The 20,792-nt window shown below is 44.3% G+C and overlaps 1 protein-coding gene across 1 annotated transcript; it reads left to right on the top strand.

The window, feature by feature from the left end:
- The first annotated feature begins 17,690 nt into the window (after nt 1–17,690).
- LOC125445192 (angiogenin-1-like) lies at nt 17,691–20,566 on the top strand. The gene is made up of 2 exons (XM_048518108.1): nt 17,691–17,913; nt 19,560–20,566. Exon 2 carries the CDS (start codon nt 19,580–19,582, stop codon nt 20,117–20,119), a length of 540 nt encoding a protein of 179 aa, XP_048374065.1. The 5' UTR covers nt 17,691–17,913; nt 19,560–19,579; the 3' UTR covers nt 20,120–20,566.
- The last annotated feature ends 226 nt before the right edge of the window (nt 20,567–20,792 follow it).

The raw sequence follows: 20,792 nt of genomic DNA, 5'->3' as shown, positions 1-20,792 counted from the left end.
CACACACGAAACAGAGAACGAGAAGGTGATGCCAAACAGTGTTTGCTGGAGAAGGCAGGTCACCTTCCCGGGTTCCCCAATGAACAGGAAGCAGCAGAGAAAGCCCAACAGCAGAGAGGTGAGGAGCATACAGGTGATGCTTCGGTTGTTGGCTTTGACAATGGGCGTGTCCCAGTGCAGGATGAAACTCCCCAAGACCCCAGTCGAGATCACCGAAAGAAAAAGGGCCAAAATTACCCGGGAACTGCTCCCAAGGGTTCTGCGTAGGATAAGTAGGAGATTATTTTGGGGATGCATTGAGCCTGTTTCTGGTTCGGGTATTGGTCTTCTGGGCACTTGTCACATTGTTCAGCATCTAAAACGAAAGGACAAGGAACCAATTATTCCAAAGCAAGGAAATATCCTCTAGAATTGGGGTGCTGTGTGGTTTCAAGACTTATGTGGCGTGTTCTAGCGAAATTTCTCTCCTGACATTTCGCCTGCATCTGTGGCTGGCATCTTCAGAGGATCTGAAGGATCTAGAGAATCTGATATCCTCTAGAATTCTGATATCCTCTAGAATTCTGATATCCTCTAGAATTCCTTATTTATTTGTATTATTGTTGTTTTGATTTTGTTTGCTGTCACAGCTGCCAGTTTTTTAGCTGGTGGTTGGCCTTTCGTTACCACTTGAGCCTCACTTAGAGGCCTAGAATGTTGCAATGTAACTATGTAATGTATTGTCGAAGGCTTTCACGGCTGGAATCACTGGGGTGCTGTGTGGTTTCTGGGCTGTATGGCCGTGTTCTAGCAGCATTCTCTCCTGACGTTTTGCCTGCAGAGGATCCTCTGAAGATGCCAGCCACAGATGCAGATGAAACATCAGGAGAGAATGCTGCTAGAACACGGCCATACAGCCTGGAAACCACACAGCACCCTATCTATGTAATATTTGTGCAGACCCCAGCAGGCTTTTGAATCTGACAAATGTTGATTTTGTCAATTTGAAGATATTATTATGATTTAATTTTATCACAGCTGCCAGTTCTTTAGCTGGTTATTGTTGGCCTTTCATTATAACTTGAGCCTCACCCAGAGGCTTAGGACCAAAATAATGTGTACTCGAGGGTGCAGTATTTCATGCGAGGATCCCAGCAGGGCTGCCTTTGAATCTGTCAATGTTGTCAATTCACATATAACTGTGTTCTCTTCTACTTACCTCTCTGGTCTGAAATGCTGCCTTTGGGGCACCGAGCACAACCGTAGCAGCAGGCCTCCTTCCCTTCCTTCACAATCTTGCTTTGCCCAGGTAGGCAGCTGTTGACACACCTGGCCTGGAGGATTCCCTAAGACCACAAAGAAAGATGTTGATGAAGGAATGGGATGCTCTCTCCTCAGTCCTGGGCTCTTTGACTCTCTGCCCCTTTTGCCTGAGAACTCACCAAGAGTTTCTAATTTTGGCTCATATCTATTCTGTGCAAGTTAAGGGTGATTGGCCTTAAGAACGTAAGAGAGAGCCTGCTGGACCAGACCAGAGTCCACCTAGTCCAGCACTCTGCTACTCGCAGTGGTCCACCAGGTGCCTTTGGGAGCTCACATGCAAGATATGAAAGCAATGGTCTTCTGCTGCTGCTGCTGCTCCCAAGCACCTGATCATGTCTTTGCTTCTTGAGTTCATATCTTCTCATCTAACCTCCTTACTCTACATTCTGAACCTAACATACCCCACTAGGATTTTATGCAGAGGCGTATCTGAGAAAAATGGATCCCGGGGGGGATCTGAATCCCACCCCTGGCACCCAGGTCTACCGCCCAGAGCCAGCAAGGCGCCCAGGTCTACCTCCCAGAGCCAGTGAGCACTGCCTGGGCCTCGTGCCCCCCTCACACATAATTAAATGGCGTGTGACACCCCATGTCCCTCTGGCAGATACACCCCTGATTTTATGAGGATAAAATAAAAGCAAGGAGAAGTATGAACTGATGGAAACAGACTTGTTTTTCTAAAATGTGTTGTTGGAGGGAAGTTGAACTTTGAAATTTAGAAGGGATGAGCAGACAAATTGCCTCCCGGTTGTTACTTGCGAGTGGTCAGAGCTCCGTTGCTGAGAAAACAAACTTAAAAGGTGGCAGTGTCTTCCCAGACCTTCCCGTACCACAGGACTACCCTGTTGTATGTAATACAAAACAACAGCATGACGTATGCTTATTTTTTTAACCAAGTGAAATGAAAGAGAAATGAAAGAGAAATTCCTTTTGCTGAAAAGAAAAAAGAAAACAGGAGTGAAATACATGAAACTGTATCCTAAAGACCTGAATTTCAGAGCGTAAATGAACACGGAATTCCTCTCCTCTATACTACTTCAATGTTACTCCAGCGTTTATTTCCCAAATGTGTAAAAAAACTGAGATGAGAAACTCTTGATTGTGGGTAACTGATCTTGTTATGCTAATCATGTTTTCTGCCTACCTTGTCTTGAAACCAATCTCAATCAAGTACTTTACTTTTGACTTTTAGCTGAAGCCTAAAATCAAGTACTTTACTTTTGACTTTTAGCTGAAGCCTAAATTCTTGTGATCTAGAATTCTGGTCTACTGTGGTTGAGGTATGTGACTGAGTTCAAATTTCTATTTTCCTGTGAACTGAGAAGATAATCTTATAGAATCATGGAATTGGAAGGGACCTGCAGGGTTAGGAGCAGCAGTGGCGTAGGAGGTTAAGAGCTCGTGTATCTAATCTGGAGGAACCGGGTTTGATTCCCAGCTCTGCCGCCTGAGCTGTGGAGGCTTATCTGGGGAATTCAGATTAGCCTGTGCACTCCCACACACGCCAGCTGGGTGGGACCTTTGGGCTGAGTCACAGCTTCTTGAGACTCTCTCAGCAGCCCCACCCACCCTCACAAGGGTGTTTGTTGTGAGGGGAAGGGCAAAGGAAGATTAATCAGCCCTTTTGAGTCTCCTGCAGGGGAGAGAAAGGGGGGATGAGGAAATCCAAACTGCTTCTTCTTCTTCTTCTTCTTATCTATGGATTTAAGGGTGCAAGAGGGTTATCTGTGAAATTTGTGCAGGGGTTATCTCCCTGCACAATTCAAAGAAATTCCCCAAACTCCCACACACACACACACTCCCAGTGTTTGCTCCCCTGCTCAGAAGAGCAGGGCAAAGATTTGGGTGAGGACCCTGCCTTTCACACATCTGTTGGACTGAAACAAAACAAAGGAATTCTCAGTGGGCAGGAATACTTTGTTTTCCCATGATGAGGATAAACAATATTGTAGTAAGCAGCACCCCAACAGTACTCCTTACGTCTTCTAGCAACACCATTCCCCCGTACATGAAAATGGTTTCTTACTTGCTGAAACCTGGGATTCCACACAATGGCACTTGCGTCAAGGGGTGGAGTTTTTTTTGCCCACTTAGGACTTTTGGGAGTCCATCCCTTCCGACTTACCTGCAGCTCTTGTAGAAGTTTACTTAGAGGGGCGTGACAAGAGTTCATGATATCATAATAGCCATGACCCAAGGTTCCCCATTTTTCATGTGCAAAAGATTTCTTCCCCGACAGTGTTGTTAAATCGGGTGTTTCTTAGAAAAGGGTGAAGCTAAATTGGAGAAGAAAGAAATGAGAGTCACTTGAAAGAGGGTGAGACTTTCTCTGTGGGTCCCTTACTTGTGTCTCCTACGCTGAAGTAATCCTAAGGAGCATAAATATTTCTTAGTGAAATGAACAGTGCCTTTTGCTGACGGCTGAACTGAGGCTCTCTGTTTTCAAAGAGAGAAGAGTCTTTCTTGTGGGGTTTGTTTCTTGATACTTGATAAACATCTCCTGTTATTTGATTACAATTTATGTTTGCATCCTGGTGATAGCGTTGATCTGACGTTTTGCTCTTTTCAATGTCCTTTTTTGGAAATATTTCGACTCTGTAAGTCAACCTGAGATTTATGGAAATGTAGGATATAAATATTTATAAATGAATAAATAAATTCAGTCAGAGGCTGAGTCAGAATGGTGTTTTGGAAGCAAAGGTTTTAAACGACTATAAGCCTTCAAGAATGCCTATTTTTTTCTTTCTTACCCAATTCCAACATTCAGTCCCTATGATATTTCGATGGATATCTGAAGTGGAATGCTTTTTGGACATCGCAGTGTTGGGGTTGATGACAGATAAACGGCCTAGCGATTTGTAATGCCAGAGCTCAGAGATGACCTCTCCCAACATAATCATGGAACCAAAGATACAAAAGTTCCGTCTGAAGAAAATATTTTGTAGAGGTCACGGAGGTCAATTTCAAGCAGTCTCAAACAGTTACAATTCTTGAGGGTGCATTTCCAGCCATACCTAATGATTGAAGGCTCAAGTCCATGTGCGGGTGTCAAACTCCGCGGCCCTCCAGATGTTTATGAACTACAGTTTACATCGGAATGCTTGCCAGTATAGCCAATGCTCCATGTTTGAAGGGACTGAAGGAATTATAGTTCATGAACATCCTGGAGAGCACTAAATTGACTTACCCTGATTTATTGCTCCTTAGGGACTGATCTAAATTTAGTTAAAAATCTATATTTGTGGGTTTTTTTAAAGAAATAAATATCAAAATATATTGTATCGTTTCAACATCTTAATCCTAACCCTAACCCTTAATCCTAACCTTCGGGACGTGTGGCTGATATTTGTATAAAAGCAACTGGGCAACGCAGACTTTAACGGACATTGATACTGATTTGTGACCACAACGACTGAGTTTTTCAACAAGGTGGGCTTGTGACATACTTGCCACGGCTGAGTGTCGAGAAGAGTCCATCTGTCCCCGTCCCTTTTTGCTTTTCGCGGACCTCGCACTGAATACAGGGCTTGGAGAGCATGCGCTATAGCGTAAACAGCATTGTAGATGCCGTAGCTCTGATGGGATATTCTCATTTCAAACTGAGTTTTAGGGAGAGTCCTCAGACTCTCCTTTCCTGTGCAGATTCCGTTAGTATAACGACAAGAGCAATACGCAGGGAAGCAGCAGTCAAAAAGAGAACACCATATACAATGGATGCCATAAACTTCAGAATGTGTGAGATCTGTGCCCTCAAGAAAGCTGTGAAACGCCCGGCACCTTTGGTATTAGGGCAAGAATGGCTTCTGCCATTCAGGGACTTTGCTGCGAATGTATCTTTGTTAGTATTATACGTGACGTCCACTTGAGCGGTTGTGATCCAAACTCTCTCGGTTGTCTGAATGTAATTTTCCGAATACCATAGAAATCCTAACAACGCCAGCGTGAATTGCATGTTCCCGTGGGCAATGACCACCTTGATGTTATTCAACCTGAGATTCTTCAGTGCAGCCTCTAAGTCCACCATGACTTGTATTTCTTCGTGTTTCAACATGATTGGAATCAAGTGTATCAGAGCGAGGCAAATATTGCTATGGAGCAGTTTTGGTCTCAGGAGGTTGAAGAGCGCCTCTCCGGTATAGATCATCTGACAAGGGCGAAGGACCAACCCAATTCCATCCAAAGTGCTTCAACAGCTGAACAATCCCATCTTGTTGGAGATTTTCATTTGGAGCCATCCGGAAAAAATGAGGGAACTGAGTTTTATCACTCAGTGTAACTGGAGTGGGAGGATCCATTAACTTTGAGCCCCTGTCAGGTGAATTCGAATCGAAAACATTTTTTTTTAATTTTATTTAGAAAATATGCATTAAACATTCGTTCAAGGTTCAGGAAAGTTGGTATCGCTGCTTTGAATAAAAGCCTGACCAAAGAATCTGCTGCAACCAGTAATATCAACATACCCATACATACAAACACTGTACAAACATATGTTTAAGTTTCATAATTCTCTTAGGCCATTTCGCCGCGGCCCGTTTTGCCAAAGCCCTGGGAGCGAGTAAAAGCGCCCGTTCCCAGGGAACCGATACGCTGCAAGGCGGCACTGCTGCTAAGCAGCTTAGCGTCGACCTGAGCGACACTCCCCTCCCCAGAGTGACGTCAGGCTGCCTAAAAAACAACCCTTTAAAGGGTTGTTTTTTTTTCCCATAACCAGCGTGTTCAGTACGGTGATTGCAAACAGCTTGCCGCCCGAGAACCGCGCTGATTTCTTCTCTGTCCCCTCACCTTGTCCCGTCGTGAGGCCTGCTGGCCGTATTGAAGGCTATGCCAGGTCCTCTTCGACCCTGGAGGTCCGGAGGGCGGCGTGATAGTAATTTCAACAACCAACAGGCAGGATAAATGAAAGACGAAAGACAGAAAGCGACTCCATCGCGGGCTGCCTGCCGTCCGCCCGGCCTCTTCCTGGGGCTATCTTTACATCGCGAGCGGCCTCCACCTCCCGTACGGCAGAATTCTTGCGGCGTGCAAGGTACCTGAAGACGTCTTGCAGGCTTGACCTCTGTTTTCTTCTAATCAAAATTTAATTGTTCTGTTCACAGAATTTGTTTCTCCATAAGTACAGGCAGCAAAACTGCAGTGGAGGTACAGGTTACTCTCCTTTAAATAACCACCACATTCCAAGAAGATTGGACCAAGGTGTCCAGTTTTTTGGCCCCCTAAATAGGGTGCCCTCAACCATCCTTCATTATTTCCTAAGGATAAGCCAAAGCCCCCCCAAAATCTTCTACGTTGGTACCAGGGCAAAAGCCATGCCTGCAAGGATCAATTGCTGGTCAAATCTCTCCCATAAAAAAACCCAACCAAACAAGCTCAACAGAACCTTTGCAGAACCCAGTAATCCCACTAGAACATAAGCTAATATGCCACACCAAAGAGAACCACAATCAAACCAGAGAACCACACAGGCAGCCTTGCCAACTCAGTGAAGACCTCCACCCTGAGACATAGTCATCAGTCTTTCACTCTCCTGATGACAAAAAATAAAGAAGCAGCTCTACGCTTTTTTGAAAAAAATTCGAAATCCTAAATTTTTTACATATTCCACGAAGATGATTTATTAAAAGAGTTTCAACATCCAATGCTGAACTCCGAGACTGGAATTATACCAGAGAGAAGATGCCAAGAGATAGACAGACAACTAATAGTCAGACAAAAACTGCTCCATGGTATAGAAGCTATTTAAAAGAGAGATCATATTAGAGCTACATATCGGCCACTGCACTAACAAGAAACCTAAGAATGAAAGCTTATACTTCTATTAGATTTCAATCAATTGCAGCTTCAGCAGTGCTTGAAGTGGTAGATACACCGCGAGTACTATTTTTTCTCAAGCGCTTTTGTACATCTGCTTGGAAAACGAGGCCTGGGGATGCTTTCATTACATACTCTCTCGTCCTTTATATATTCAGAAATAAGGGAAAAGGTTTTTTGGAATGAAATCCTACCTAGGACAGCTTTTTTACATGCGATGATGAGAAACTGATTTTCTTATCTGATCGTGTTGATTCCTATGTTTCTTGCCCAAGATGGCTCTCTTTGCCACAAGCTAGAAATTCACGAGCAAAGTATTTAAAAGCGCTGTTTGAACTGATGTTCCAAAAGTACTGGAAATTAATTTAGACTAGTTGAAGAAGCTACCACAAGAAACATCTGGCCATTAAGAAGTATGTTGAGGGCATTTTAATCTAGAGATTGCGAATACAAATAATTTATATTTTAATGTAAAACTAAGTTATTGTTTTTTAATTTAAATTATTATTGTTTTAACTAGGGCTCATTCCGCACATGCAAAATAATGCACTTTCAAACTGCTTTCGGTACTCACTTTGAAGCTGTGCTTGAATGGCCAAAAATCCACTTGCAAACAGTGAAAGGCGAGTGGTTTTACAGCAGCATTATTTTTCGATGTCGTGGAAGGGCCTAGTTGCTGTTTATTGTTTAACTGCATGTATCTCTGTATTGTTATAGCCAATGGCTCAAACAATAAATACTTGACTGACTGACCCTGAGACATAGAAACAAAGGTGGGAAGGAGGAAAGAAAAAAGTCCCAAGGAATCAACAAACATTGGCTCCCAATCTTGCCCAGTAAATCCTGAATATTTCCGGGACTTTTCAGGGCCATTTTTCCGGTATTCCGACAAATCCCCAGATGTATTTGGGATGCTGAATATAATCCCAAAATACCGGAAAAACAGTGGCTTATGGGGCATCGGGAAGGGTGTTGGGGCTTGGAATTTCTCAGCATATTATGCTCAGGCAATAATAAACAAGACTGGCAGGACCTGACGGCCAAGTTTGGAGCCAGGGCGGATCTGCCAGCAAAGGCCGCCATTTTTAGCCTGCCTAGTGCCACACACCCTAAAAACATTTTGCAATATTTTCAATATTGAATCCATTTACATAAACGAGTTAAACTCATGCAAATTTCTTGCAGAAACATCAAGACTGCAATAATGAAAGCTACTAAAGAAAACAATGGACCGTGCTCTTCCATCGTAGGCCGTTTAGATGAGGAATGTGCTTGGCGCTCATATTCGTTATGATCATTAGGAACAATTCCATCCAATTTCACGAGAAACAGGTGCATTTTAAAATAAAAGCAGCATAGTCTAGAAACATGACTCTGAATAGAGAGTCCTCGCGAAAGTGACATGTTATGGAAGGTGATGGAAGTCTGACTTGCTGAAGGGTCTAGGGTCCACCAAGCTGGCAGCAGCCCCCCTTTTCCAGGAGTTTGGATTTATATCCCCCTTTCTCTCCTGCAGGGGAGACTCAAAGAGACTGACAAGCTCCTTGCCGCGCCTTCCCCTAAAAAAAAAGCAAACACCCTGTAGCCCAGAACAGGTGGGGCTGAAGAGAGCTCAAGAAGCTGTATTTAGCCGAGGTTACTTAGCCAGCTAGGCGTGTGTGGGAGTGCACAGGCTAATCTGAATTCCCCAGATGAAGCCTCCACAGAAGCTCAAGCGGTCAGGCCCGGGGAGTCAAACCCAGTTCCTCAGATTGAATGCAAATGTTAACCTCCCTACCCCACAGTGCTTACTCTTTCCCCAGAACCCAGGCACCGGAGAAGGAAAGACCTATTAGAGTAAGAGCAAATCTCTTACCAATGTGTGCTTAGGTCTTGTGTCCTTTACCCAGAATCCTTTACCCTGGAGGGCTCCGGCCAGCAACCTTACTTGCTACACCAAGATTAATGGGAAGTCTGACCTACTGTGAGACTGGGCTCCCCAGATGGAAACTTGACCCAAGAGGGTACACAGAGAATATTTTTTAATTGTTGTATACAAAAGGAGAGAGCTACACAATCTCACCACAGAAGTATGAGACATTTGCTCTCAGAATAAACAGACATGCCAAGGTATTTTTTAAATAAACAGCTACAAAGAAATCTAGGCAAAATTGTTGCTAATGCTCCTACTTGGCAAAGGTTAGCTTCCTCAGTTTTGGCAAAGATTAGTTTTTCTCTTTATCAGCACAAAGGAGAACATGTCTGTATCTTTTCTCAGGTTTCTGCCTTGAGCTAGGGTCGTCCTGCTCTGGTTCAGATATAACTTTGGACAAAGAACCACAGACAGTTTAGATAAGCACAAGTTATATACACATCTCCATAAAAGCACAAGGTTCATGCTTAGATATGGGGACTGTCTAAGTTGCTTGCTTTCATAGAGCTATCTTCAGATGTACGGTTTAGTCACTTGCTAGTGTTAGGGGGGTCGAGAAAAACAACTAGGCTCATTCGCTGCACTTTTAGAATAATGCACTTTCAAGCTGCTTTCAGGGCTCTTTGAAGCTGTGCGGAATGGCAAAAACAGTTGTGAAAGCAGCTTGAAAGTGCATTATTTTGCGTGTGCGGAATGAGCCATATACTTTGATTAACTTTGGTTCACTGATGATTTAAGAGGAAGAAGAGTTTGGATTTATATCCTGCCTTTCTCTCCTGTAAGAAGTCTCATAGTGGCTTGCAAATGTCTTGTGAGGTAGGTGGGGCTGAGCGAGTTCAGAGAGAGCTGTGACTAGCCAAAGGTCACCCAGAAGTGTAGGAGCGAGGAAACGAATCAGGTTCATCAGATAAGAGTCTGCCACTCATGTGGAGGAGTAGGGAATCAAACTCTCTAGATTAGAGTCACCGCTCTTAACCACTACACAACACTGCTTCGCTGAGGCCTAAATTTTCAGGACTTCTCCTTCAGTTGTATTAGAAAGATATCTGCAGTGAAAACATAACTGTATGACCACCTTTCCCATCTTCATGAACACTCATACCTGTGGGATCTTGTAGATTGTTGAGATCTTCGCCATCTCAGTGGAGATTAGGGAGTTGGAACCACCAATCATGACCATTCCTCTCTTTTCTTTGTCACAATTGTAGTTGGGGAGAAACCGCTGTCTTCCAGACAGCAGGCTCAGAGTGTTCCAATATGACTTTATTTCAAGGAAATCGTTGTGATAGATCCCCAATCCCAGAGTTTTGTTGGGCAAGAGGCTGGGATTTTTGTTGACCTCATGAATCGCAAAATGAAAGGCAAGGATGTGTTGGAGGTTTTTGGCGCGTATACTGCAACGAGAATTGCATGGATTCTTACATCTTCAGAGAAAGCACAATGAATTTCATAATGGAAGAAGGGATGAACATGATAGATCAAAGTAAGTGAATAAGTGCATTTAATTCCCACATATTAGCAGTTTTAGGGAACGCAACCTCAGTTGATATAGTGCCACGGTGAAACCTTTCTTGTACTTCTTTGTTTATATATGAGATACAGATATTCCGTGATTAAAGAAGTAATCATCAAAGGGTTACATTGATTCCTTAAGAGCTAACCTAACTGAATTTCCACTCATTTTCCAACAATAAAATGCTGCTGACATCATTTGAAACAATCTTGGTGCACATTTTAATCCCATTTTCCTTCCAAGAAGTTCAGCTGTACCCGGCTTCAGACCATAAGGCATTACATAGTTTCAAGGTAAAATCCCTCCCTAGACTTTCCTTTCAGCATGCAACTCCTTCAAATTCCAGGAATTTCCCAATTTGGAGTTGCTAACCCTACGATGAAAGCACTAACAAGCCTCCTTGTAAAAACCCATCCCACGGACAGAGGGTGGCACACTTTTTACAATTAAGACTCTACACCTTGTAAAAAGTGAGTTAGCACCGAGGCCTTTCAATCTTGCTGGTTGATAGGGAGATGTGGAAATTCTGACCAGCAAAATTCATTAGAGTGACTCTATAATTGGCAAAATTAGCAAAAAAAGTGACTCTATAATTAGCAAAATTCATTAGAGTGACTCTATCATTCCCGAAGCCTAAAAAAAGCCCAAAATATTCTGAGAGACCCGTCTCATCCAGCACACTCTCTTTTTGAACTGTTACCATCCGGCAGACGATACAGGTCTATCAAAACTAGGACAAAGAGGCTTAGAGACAGCTTCTACTCTAGAGCTGTGGCTATGCTAAACTCCGTGGCTTCGTGTTGATGTGTTTGGGGCTGTGTAGGGATGGGTGGAGGAAGGGGAAAGTGAGGATGGGGTATGAGTCTGAAATTGTGTGCATCGAGGAATGCTGCTGTAAATTTCGTTGTGCGTGCACAATGACAATAAAATGCTTTTTTTTTTGCTTTTTTGACATCTCAAGAGGACAGACAGGGATATCCAATTATCAGAGAAGCATACAGTAAGCCCATCTTTGGTTTACTATGGCTACCAATCTTGATCCTCCTTGATCTGAGATTGCAAATGCCTTAGCAGACCAGGTGCTCGGGAGCAGCAGCAGCAGCAGGCCATTGCTTTCACATCCTGCAGGTGAGCTCCCAAAGGCACCTGGTGGGCCACTGCGAGTAGCAGAGAGCTGGACTAGATAGACTCTGGTCTGATCCAGCAGGCTTGTTCTTATGTTCTTAAGTTCTTGGTTTGATTTGGCTTTGGTATGAAACCGCCAATCTGACTAAAATTGTGCATTAAAACTTAACAAGGACTATCTTCACCATAAGCAATTTGTTCTCTTTCTGAGTATCCCATAAGCTTAAAAGCAGAGTTTGGCAGAACTTGTCTCTAGAATAAGATAAGATTTCCCCCTGCAAAGTGTGGTGTGAGAGCCACGTGGAAACACTTACTTTGCACCTACGAGATGGTGTGGACTTAATTTACTGAAATTAGATCTCAATTACTATGCAATCCTTAGAGAAATAATGGCCTACTTACACATCTAGTGGGACATTTGGCTGTGTGGTGAAGTTCAGAATTTCTGCCCAGCTAAAGAAAAAGGAAACAAAACCTCCAATGATAATTTTATCGGAACTTGCATGGTTATGTTGAGGTTTTGACTGGGATGTGCATGCAGTGTCCAAGGACTTGCTGGAAACATGAGGTAGCAGCAGAAGCAGGAGGAGGAGGAAAAGGAGTCGAAACATCGTCATCTCCCAATTATGCCTACAGTGCCTGCTGTTCATCTACAAATGATGAGGTTTCCAACGCAGCAAGCAGTGGCAGTGCAGAAACTCCCCCACGAAAGACAAGGTGCTGGATAGTCTGGCAAAATGCATGCTGTCAAGGCGAAGAGGGACACTTTTGCCCTGTAGGTTGTGAGGTAACTCTTGTTTGCCATGAGATGCTCATAAGAACACCGGTCAATCATAATGAAGTGGATAATTATAGAGCAAATAACTGCTTTCGCCCAGCTCCCAAGGCACTCCTCAGCTTGAAAAAAACATGTTTGGGAACGAAGAGGCAGTCAATAAGGGGCTGTGGGACCTTCATGTGGTTCCTTTGACTCCCTGGGTAACATGGTGTATGGTGGTTGTGAGGCCTGAGTTTCGGACGAGATGTCTATTGTGTTATGAATTATGGGAAGAAGAAAAGCGAAGCAAGAAAAGCAATGAGTCCGTTTGTCTGACCGCCTCAGAGACACCACGAGAGAAGTGACTAAAATGGCTGCCACAATGCCGTCTGGCTAATTTGGCTTTTTTTGTCAGGAGACAAACATGGAATATATGGGTTGGAGTAGAAGCACTGGCAACCTTGAAGGAATTTCCAAATAGACCACAACTGTGCTTGCAAGAAGTCCTCAAGGGAGACGGACAGAGGTGCTATATACCATCACACTTTCGGAAACCTGACAGCAACTTTTGACACTCTATATCCAAACCCTCCTTTGTATCTAATATTCCTAGCAAATTGCTGTTATTGTGCAAACTGACATGTGTTGGAACACTTGTATCATGTTTGTAAACATAAGTGACCTCCTTGGTCTGAGATCTCTGCAGAAACTGGGGTTTACAATCGGCACACAGACATGTTGTGCAGGAACCATTAGTGTTGCTGTGATGGAATGAGGGTCGGTGTGGACTTCACATGTGCACACCCCTATCCTTGTACAGGATCTAACAGCAGATGTAAAAACACTTGATACTTTTCCTGTAAAACCCGCCCTGGTCAGACCATCTTGTTTGTCACTTAGAGATAGAGAAGCTAAGTAATAACATTCTATAGATGAAACAGCAAGGAAGGATATTTGCATGAACAGTATTATGACACATTTCCCAGTTTACGACTTTGGGTAGATTCCTGCTAGCCAATTACCATCCAGTCTCGATCATTTATGGGAACACTGCCACGCATCACTGAGAAAACTGGTCCAGCTGGACCCTTCGATCTGATTTGTTTTCCTGAAACTGTTCAGGGTATTAACTCTGGTTAATTGGAGTTCCTTCAGAACCTGCATCCTTATCTGACACGCCCCATGCTTACCTATTTCCATGCATTTAATTAATGTATTTTTTCACCTGCTCATAACACTCATATTTTTATCCATACAGGTACTGGACAAACTTTGTTCCTGCTGCTCAACTCTGCTGCGATTTCTGTGACATATTTTTAACATATTTTTAACAGCCCCTGGATAGACCCAGCAATTTTTTTTTCTCATTTGCTGAGGGGGAAAAATGAGTCCGTCACCTCAGCAGCTTCTGCAACCATTTTTCATTCATAAACCATCTATATTAATTAGGGGTTACTTTATAAAACTGTCACAGCAATAACACATTCTTCTGTTTCCAGCCACCAAATTAGGAGTCTTCCTGCTAATTCTTCAGGCTTCTTCTTCAAGACTTCTCAGCTTCATTCTGATACATTCAGCCATTAGCTCTTCCTTTAAAGAAATCATAATCTAGACTAGACTTCTCTAGTCTCATTCCAGGACAAATATCTCCCAAACATCACACTCCTCACCAGTTTAGCCCAACAGTGCTTTAATCCAAAATTTGTCCATCCACAGATTTTGGAGCTGTAATCCACGAGTTCTTTGAGCTTCCCTCTCTTTTCCTTTCCCTCCCACCGCCTGGCCGCTTCCGGGGTGCGAGGCACTGTCCTTGAATGGATTGTCTCGTTTCTCCGGGACTGGACGCAGCAAGTGTGGTGTGGGGACCAAGCATCCCGGAGGTGCTCACTTCATTGTGGTGTGCCTCAGGGAGCGCTGCTGTCCCCGCTATTATTTAGCATCTATATGCGATCCCTTGCTCAGTTGGTGTGGAGCTTTGGGCTGACGTGTCACCAATATGCTGATGACACCCAGCTCATTCTGTTGATGGAGGGGGGAGCGGCCGCCGCCCCTGCGGCTCTCCAGCACTGCTTGGAGGCCGTGGCTGGGTGGTTGAAACAGAGCAGATTGAAGCTGAATCCATCGAAGACGGAGATCCTCTGGCTGAAACGTGAGGGGGGGTGGGGGATTTTCAGCCGCCGGAGTGGGAGGGGGCTATATTGACACCAATCCCCTCTGTCCGCGACCTGGGGGTCCACCTGGATTCGTCTCTTTCAATGGAGACCCAGGTGGCCCATATTACCCGGGTCGTGTTTTACCATCTTCGCCAGGCCCGGCGGCTGGCCCCCTTCCTCTCCCAAACCGACTTGGCCACAGTGGTCCATACAATGGTCACCTCCAGGCTAGACTATTGCAACTCGCTCTACGCGGGCCTTCCCTTGCGTCTGATTCGGAGATTGAAAATGGTCCAGAATGCAGCGGCTCGTATGCTTGCAGGGGGTGCCATAAGAGAACACATTACACCTGTACTTTGCCGCTTGCACTGGCTACCCATTGAATACCGAATCATTTTCAAGGTGTTGGTGCTAACCTTTAAGGCCTTGCGCGGCTTGGGACCTCCGTACCTGCGGGACCATCTTACCCCATATGTCCCGAATAGGTCTCTGCGATCAGCAGAGGCCAACTTGCTGATGATCCCTGGCCCCTCCATGATACGGCTAGCCTCCACCTGGGCCAGAACCTTCACAGCTCTGGCCCCCGCCTGGTGGAACGCTCTTCCATCAACTGTCCGGCCCCTGCGGGACCTTGCTGAGTTCCGCAGGGCCTGCAAGACGGAATTGTTCCACCGGGCCTTCGGGGAGTCTAGCCGTTGATAGCCCCCCCTCCTTTCTCCTTCCTCCTTTGCTGCGATAACATCATGTGGCCCTACCGCCCTTCCCTTCCAATATATGGTTTTAGAGGGAATTGATAGTAGGCGCCACCTTAGTTGACATTAATATTATATTAATTTATAAGTTGTATTTTAATGGGGTAGGGTTTATTTTTATTAGAGCCATCTTAACTTATATATATTTATTGTATTTTAATCTGATTGTGCTCTATTACATGTGTACACCGCCCTGAGCCCTTCGGGGGAGGGCGGTTTATAAACCCAATAGATAGATAGATAGATAGATAGATAGATAGATAGATAGATAGATAGATAGATAGATAGATAGATAGATAGATAGATAGATAGATAGATAGATAGATAGATAGATAGATAGATAGATAGATAGATAGATAGATAGATAGATAGATAGATAGATAGATAGATAGATAGATAGATAGATAGATAGATAGATAGATAGATAGATAGATAGATAATTCCATTTTTCATTGTCTCTTATCCTGAGCTAATATTACCACCTCTATCATTTTTTCTCAACTATTTTAGCCATTTCACCTCTAGCTTTATTTTCCAGATTTCTAACTGCTCTGGCCTTAAAGATTCTTCAGCCTAAACCCTATCCCAGCCAGAGTGGTTCCTTGTCTTTTTCAGAGGCATTTGGTAAAACATTTACCTCATGAAATTAGTATAACGGCTTGAGAATGTTATATTCGTCCACTTCGGTCTCTAGAGGAGAAAATTCATTTGGCCCGGGTCCCATCAGTTCGACACCAAAATGATGTTTAAAAATAGGTAGGTAGAAATTAATCAGATGCATTTGAAAGTTGTTCTGCTTGACTGTAAATACTTGATTATATTTATATCAAAATATCAATTAACAAGTAACAAATAAATCAATCAATTAACAATAGAAAAAGTGCAGAGAAGGGCAACGAGGATGACTGAGGGACTGGAGCACCTTCCTTATGAGGAGAGGCTGCAGCGTTTGGGACTCTTTAGTTTGGAGAGGAGATGTCTGAGGGGGGATATGATGGAAGTCTATAAAATTATGCATGGGGTAGAAAATGTTGACAGAGAGAAGTTTTTCTCTCTCACACACAATACTAGAACCAGGGGGCATTCATTGAAAATGCTGGGGGGAAGAATTAGGACTAATAAAAGGAAACACTTCTTTCACTTAGCGATGTGATTTAGGTGTTTTGGAATATGCTGCCACAGGAGGTGGTGATGGCCACTAACCTGGATAGCTTTAAAAGGGCTTGGACAGATTTATGGAGGAGAAGTCGATTTATGACAATCTTGATCCTCTTTTGATCTGAGGGTTGCAAAATGCCTTATAGGGCAGACCAGGGTGCCTCACGGGAGCAGCAGCAGCAGCAGCAGAAGGCCATTGCTTTCACCTCCTGCATGTGAGCTCCCAAAGGCACCTGGTGGGCCATGTGAGTAGCAGAGAGCTGGACTAGATGGACTCTGGTCTGATCCAGCTGGCTTGTTCTTATGTTCTTATGTTCTTAATTGCAAAGCAGCCCCGTGGTAGAGTGATAGACTGCACTACTGCAGTCAAAGCTCTGCCTACGACCTGAGTTCGATCCCAACAGAAGTCGGATTTGGGCTGCTGGCTCACGGCTAACTCCGCCTTCCATCCTTCTAAGGTCAGTAGAATGAGCACTATTTTCTGGGGGTAAAGTGTAAACAACTGGGGAAGGCAATTGCAAACCACACGGTAAACATAGTCTGCCCAGTAAATGTGTTCATGGCAGAGTGGCAATTTGAACTCAGGCATTAGCTTCAGTTAAACCACTACACAACACTGTCTTTTGTCCTTTAGATGATTTGCTGCTTGCAACACTGAACCCCTGCTTTGGAATTTTAGCCCTCTGACTGATACCTGCACAGGTAGCACCTGTTTCACCTTTTCTGCTTTATCTCTACTGCAGACCTGGGCATTATACGGCCTGCGGGATGACCCTGACTGGCCCCCCCTGCCGTGCTGGGGAGCGAGGCGTCTTTGAAAGCCCCGCAGAAGCCGGTTGCCTTGGCTTCTGCGGGGCTTTCAAAAGCGCCTCGCCACCCTGCCTTTTGGCCCGCCCCTCCACAATATTTTCTGTTTCTTATGCTGCCCCATGGAAAAAATAGTTGCCCACCCCTGCTCTACTGAGTTCTTTGTCCCAGTCAATGGTACGCTGCATTAACTCAAGTGGCTGAAGGGACTCCGGGTTCTGTGGTAATATTTAAGCTGACCAGTTGTACAATCTGGGAAGGGCAAATTTCTGACCCTTTGAAACATAATGACGCTGGGTACGTGGCTACTTCCACATATGAGGTCCATAGAAATTTCCCAAAAGTCCCGGAATGCACTCAGCAACAGAGAGCAGTGCCAGAGAATCCAGAGTCCTAATATGAATTTTTTTCTCCCGTATTTCCAGGTATCTCATATGGAAACTTGCCATCATCTGCGGGGAAATTTGGCTGCTGGGCGTTCCTTGCACAAATTTCCAGCCATCCTAAGGAAGATGTGTTCTTGTTTCACCTGGATATAAGGCACCTGTGGCTGAAGGAGACTGAAAGCCAGCACAAGAGAGCCGGAAATACATTTGGAGCGGATCACTTCATCAACCTTCTGTCCGGTAAGAGGAAGCCACACTGTGGTCTGGGGTTGACAGTGAGCCTAGGGAAAATAGTCCGAAAACGTGGAAACACTGAAGGTTACTAAGCCTTTATCAATGGGACTTTTTCTCTCTCCAAGCTATTGGGGACCCTATTGTAGTAAGGCGGGATAATTTTGTCCCAATCATAGGGATGATGTGGAGAGGGTAGCTGAGCTGATTAATGGAGAGAAGGTGACATTTTCGAAAGGCATCCTTTCTGCCTTCCTTTCATGGGCAAAGTGTATTTTCTTCTTAACCACAAAATGCAGCTAAGGTTGCAAGGTTGTGCCGGGTCCCCAACAAGAGTTTTGGGCATGAAGATGTAGGGGGCACCAGCATAATGTCCCGCATGATGTCACTTCTTGGAAAAACTGGAAGTGATGTCACAGCATGCTAGGAAGCCATCGAAAATCACAGAGTTTCCAGTGATTCCTAGAACAAAATATTGTCACTTCTGGGCTTCCCCCGGAAATGACGTAACACCATACATGATGCTGGTGGTTGTTCCGTCATACTTGCCTCTTGTCTGAACTGAAGACCACAGTCCCTTCCGCACATGCAGAATAATTCACATTTAATCCACTTTCATGATTGTTTAAAAGTGGATTTTGCTATTCTGCACAGTGAAACCCAGCTTCCAAGTACGTTGAAAGTGGACTGAAAGTGCATTGTTCTGCTTGTGCGGAAGGGGCCAGTAAAATCCAGCTTTAAAGTGCGTTGAAAGTGGATTGAAAGTGCATTGTTCTGCATGTGCGGAAGGGGCCCAAGACTCTTCAGCCTTCCCTCAAAGGAAAAGTATTTTAGTCAATTATCATAGGAAAAGTGCTCTCACCCCTTCATTATCTTGGTTTCCATCTACAATGTCTTTTTGGAGACAGAGCGACCAGAGTTAAATACACAATTCCGAATGAAGCTGCACCACATATTTATACAAGGGCAACTGGCTGTTTCATTTTCAATCCCTTTCCTAACAACTGCCTGGCAGCATGGTTCAGTGGTTAAAGGTGGTGGACTCTAATCTGGAGAACCAGGTTTCATTCCCCACTGGTGAGTGGCAGACTAATTGGAGAACTGGATTTGTTTCCCCGCTCCTCCACACAAAGCCTGTCGGGTGACCTTGGAATAGTCACAGTTTTCTCAGAACTCTCACAGACCCACCTACCTCACAAAGTGTCTGCTGTAGGGAAAGGGAGGGAGGGAGTAAATGTAAGCTGCTTTGAGTATCTTATGGTTGAGAAAAGTGGGGTATAAATTCGAACTCTTCTTTTCTTCCTAATGATCCCCACTTCAATATGAAAGCTCTAAGCAAATCAACGCATTCTGCATTTGATGGAAGACTGAATCTTCAGTAGTTGTGGTTTCCATTTTTCTTGCTATGAGTGTTTTATTCACTGGGGATGTTTAAGGCAGAGAAAGGGTATAGGAATTACAGTACAGACTGTGGGATTGTAGGCTTCAGGGATAGTTGAAACTGGCCACTCATCCGAGCCTACCTTGCAAGACAAATGAGAGGCATGTGCCGAGCCCATGTGGGAATCCTCAGAGGAAGAACCGACACAAAGTGAGATAATCAGAAAACGTGATCTTTGGTCTTTTTCTCCCCTCCTCCTTTCTCTTGACCGCAGACAAGCCGGCCCAGCAAATCATGAGTGCCACGGGGCTCCATTCAATGCTCCTTCTTTTGATGTTGGCTGGGATGGTAGTGGAGATGGAAGCAGCAGATGATTTGGAGACCTTCAAATGGGAGCATGTCAATTATCCAGCTCCAAAGGTCAAAGATCGTGACTACTGCAACAACCTCATGATGGAGAGAGGTTTGGATAACAAAAGGTGGAATATATTCATCAACGCCTCAGACGTCCAGCTTTGGAAGTTCTGCAGGGATAAGGATGGGAAACCATCAACAAAGAAGGAGTGGTCTAGCGCTTCTTCATTTGCACTCACTTTGTGCAAGTTGCGTCGCACAAGTTCTGAGGAAAACACTAATAACTATGCCACTTTTCTCTTGCACGAACATCTTGGTATTCGGTGCAGAAAAGGGAAGCCCATTGATGTGGATGGAATTGGTAGACAAGAGTTAAGGTATTCCTCCCTTAATTTGGAGGACATCAATGCCAATATGGGGGATTTAGATCTGGAATTGTCTTTCTTCCCTTATCCAGAACCAGCTCTCTTGGGGGGATAAAATGGCTCCTTGTTCCCAGCATTCCAACTCAATCACGTGTTTTCCAGATATCTTTTCATTTCGAGGTCCTCCTCTGTAATCTCTCCCTCCGTCTTCCTGGAGTTTGGTCTGTCAGCTTTTTGCACAGTCTCTTCACGAATGGCTTATCATTAATCTCTGCTGGCCTTCCTCGGAGAGCATTCATGCATTTCCTTGCACACACACACACACCTACACACAAGCGCCCCATCTTCATACCTTGTCTCAGAACGGTCCTTCGTTGAAAAGGGCTATATTAATAACCTGGTGGCTGTTCCCATAAAAGCCCAATATTGTTTCAGTGAGATCCAACCTGCGGAAAATCAGTACTCCACCTGATCCAGCCTTTTAAACATCTTAGCTAGGTTGTTGACAAAGTACCAAGTTTTGTGTGATCTTATCCTGCAAAGAGGTTTTATGCTTTTCTGCCTTCCCTCAAATAAAACTTCTTTAAGCATGACGTTGTGTCTCTTGAATAGTCTGATGCTATTGGTGGTGAAGGAAAACATGTCTATCTTATCTCAGGTTTCTGCCATGAATTAGGGTTCTTCTGCTATGGTTCAGAGGTAACTTTGGACAAAAAACCACAGACAGCTTAGATAAGCACCATTTGTACACATCTCCATGAGCACAAGTTCATTTTCGATATGGGACT

The sequence above is a fragment of the Sphaerodactylus townsendi genome, linkage group LG15 (assembly GCF_021028975.2).
Source record: "Sphaerodactylus townsendi isolate TG3544 linkage group LG15, MPM_Stown_v2.3, whole genome shotgun sequence".
NCBI classification, from domain to species: Eukaryota; Metazoa; Chordata; class Lepidosauria; order Squamata; family Sphaerodactylidae; genus Sphaerodactylus; species Sphaerodactylus townsendi.
This window is presented reverse-complemented; position numbering and strand designations above follow the sequence as displayed.

What these genes read in the sequence shown, in the direction of transcription:
- LOC125445192 (XM_048518108.1), top strand. Translation starts at nt 19,580, where the DNA reads ATGAGTGCCACGGGGCTCCATTCAATGCTCCTTCTTTTGATGTTGGCT.